We start from the raw sequence: 2,476 nt of genomic DNA, 5'->3' as shown, positions 1-2,476 counted from the left end.
ACACACACACACACACACACACACACACACACACACACATGTACGGACCCATCTGTGCCATGGTATCCGGGTGCTTTGGGACACTGCGGGAGAGGAAGAAAGGGAAACGACCCCACGTTCCTGCACCATGTGTCTACCTCAACCCTTTCTGCTTTTCTCTCTTGTCCTATGATTTCCCCCCGCCCATAAACATTAAGAAGACGTCACCAGGGACTAAACTCTAACAGAATCCTTTTTGGGCCAGAGTAACTGGTTTTCTGAACAAAAGGCCTTTTTGTTGATTGGAATAAAGGATTTTCTCAAGACAAAAACAGTTTTCTATCCAGAAAGATCAGCATCCCATCAAACTTCACCCAAATGTGCTTTCATTGTTGGGCAATCATTTCATTTCCTTCTTTATTCTAACAACAGTGGATTTTCATGTTCAAATCTGTGTTTTCTTCACTCACCTGGGGTATATGTGTGCACTTCACCCCTCTCAGCATCACCGCAGCACACCAGAGTATCATCTGCAATACGGCCTCCACAGCATCGGACCCCATAGCCATCGTGGAGGCTCCCACTACAGCAAAGCTGGCCGCCTTTCATGGAGTAAGGAAACCCCCCACAGCAGCTGTCACCCAGCCCTACTGAGACCCGGCCCTGCTTGTGGTCAGGGCAGCAGTTTTCATCTACAAAGACAAAGACAGATGAAGGAAACACTTGAACGACATGGAAAAGATTAGACTCAAGTCAAGTAGAAAAGAGCAAACCCCATGCAAGTGTAAACATATGAAGTGATTTGACACTCACTGGTTTTTACATGAATATAGTATCCTCCACAGCACTGGTGGTCAGGGAGAGCTGGGAGCAGTTTGCTACTGCAGCAGACCGGATTGGAGTAATTAGTCAAACCCAGGTAACTGCCCTCACAGCAATGATGATGTGGTTTCTTAGTGTACAGCAGCCCACTGCAGCAAACCTGGTTGACATACAATACATTGACACGGATGAGAAAGTATGTAAACTAAATACACACAACCACACAGACTATCTGCCAAAGAGAAGGCCATTAAATCATTACGGGGAATGTTCTTTTGTAGGGCCAATCTCCCAAAAAAGTATTGTTTAAAGGCTTTCTTTAATATATCACACCCACATTACCAATACACAATGTTGTTTGTGGCATTTTCTTTCTAAGTACTTGAGTGCGTCTCCTAAGTAGGTGTGTATGAGCTAAAAATGTTGTCATTGTTTGTACCATTGGGTGCTGTGGAGGTAAATGTATAGCTGGCGGATTGACTGTGCCAACTTGGCTGGCATTCAATGACACATGGATGGAAGTGAACGCAGATGACAAGTTAATCTGTTTAGAGAAATTAATCACTGCGAGGATGACCGTGCATCCCACTTCAATAGCGTGCACTCGGAAGAGGAAATGCGAGAGTATGTATTTGTCTGTGGGTCTCTGTGTTTTTTTTTGTGCTTTTGTGTCTATGTCTGAGGTCTGGTGACTAATATCCTGAGGGAGTACACGGCAACACTGTATTCTCCACTTCAGATCAGCAGCCAAAGCAAAGACCCTGGATCCTCTATCTTGTTTTTACACATTGTTATTGTTGTACAGTGATTGATGATTGTGGTTTTAATGATTACTTATGACAAATTGTAGTTAAAAGAGGCTCTTGAATTCAGGTGAAAAAGGGCAGAGGAGAGAGGATTAGAGCAGAAGAAAGATGAAAGACTGAATGTAGCAGAGCAGGAGAAAGGAGAAATATCAGCCCCCAAAATGCATTTTCTCAATAAATCTATAATCAACATTTGTGTAATTAAATGCTTTTCAAAACAGTATATTATTTATTACATATGTCAACAATACACTATCATTACATGTTGCATGTAGAAGTATGTGTTGTTCCAGGCAATAATTGGGACTTGACAAAAATAAAAAAAACAATCAATATTGTATTGTATTAGCCTGTAAATGGTGTTCTTTCCATCAGCGCAGCATGCATGTTAATGCAGAGTTGTCCATGCAAAATGTATATCATGAGTGATCAATAAACAAATGGATGAAGATTTTCCCATAGCCCCGCCTCATACAGAACAAATAAAATAAGCACCAAACAACCGGAACATAATCACCTGAATGTCAGGATGGAAGCAGGACATCCCACACACACCATGACTGGCGGGACACTGCAGGTACGAACATCTGAACCTTACACCGCCTGACTCTTCTCCCACAGAGAGTGTGACCCCCGTTGACCCAACGGCACATGACCTCAAGGTCCGTCTTAAAACATCATAGCCCAGCATGATCCCACTGGGTCTGCCTGGACAGGACCAGTCCAACCTCACCACTCTAATGGAGAGAGAGAGAAGGAGATGGAGAGTGAGATATGTTCTCCTTCACACTACTGGGAGGCACACAATAACTTTATCATACCCACACACACACACACACACACACACACACACACACACACACACACAC

The 2,476-nt window shown here is 43.4% G+C and overlaps 1 protein-coding gene across 1 annotated transcript in view; it reads right to left on the bottom strand.

The window, feature by feature from the left end:
- The window catches only part of ush2a (Usher syndrome 2A (autosomal recessive, mild)), a 120,259-nt gene that overhangs the window by 12,785 nt on the left and 104,998 nt on the right, over positions 1-2,476 (bottom strand). Inside the window, exons 55-57 of the mRNA XM_031846206.1 lie at positions 2,125-2,344; positions 793-961; positions 450-671 (exon numbers count right to left, since the gene is read on the bottom strand). Coding sequence (XP_031702066.1) covers positions 450-671; positions 793-961; positions 2,125-2,344 — 611 coding nt within the window. The remainder of the gene's footprint in view (positions 1-449; positions 672-792; positions 962-2,124; positions 2,345-2,476) is intronic.

The sequence above is a fragment of the Anarrhichthys ocellatus genome, unplaced genomic scaffold, assembly GCF_004355925.1.
Source record: "Anarrhichthys ocellatus isolate YVR2014 unplaced genomic scaffold, GSC_Weel_1.0 scaffold6, whole genome shotgun sequence".
NCBI lineage: Eukaryota > Metazoa > Chordata > Actinopteri > Perciformes > Anarhichadidae > Anarrhichthys > Anarrhichthys ocellatus.
This window is presented reverse-complemented; position numbering and strand designations above follow the sequence as displayed.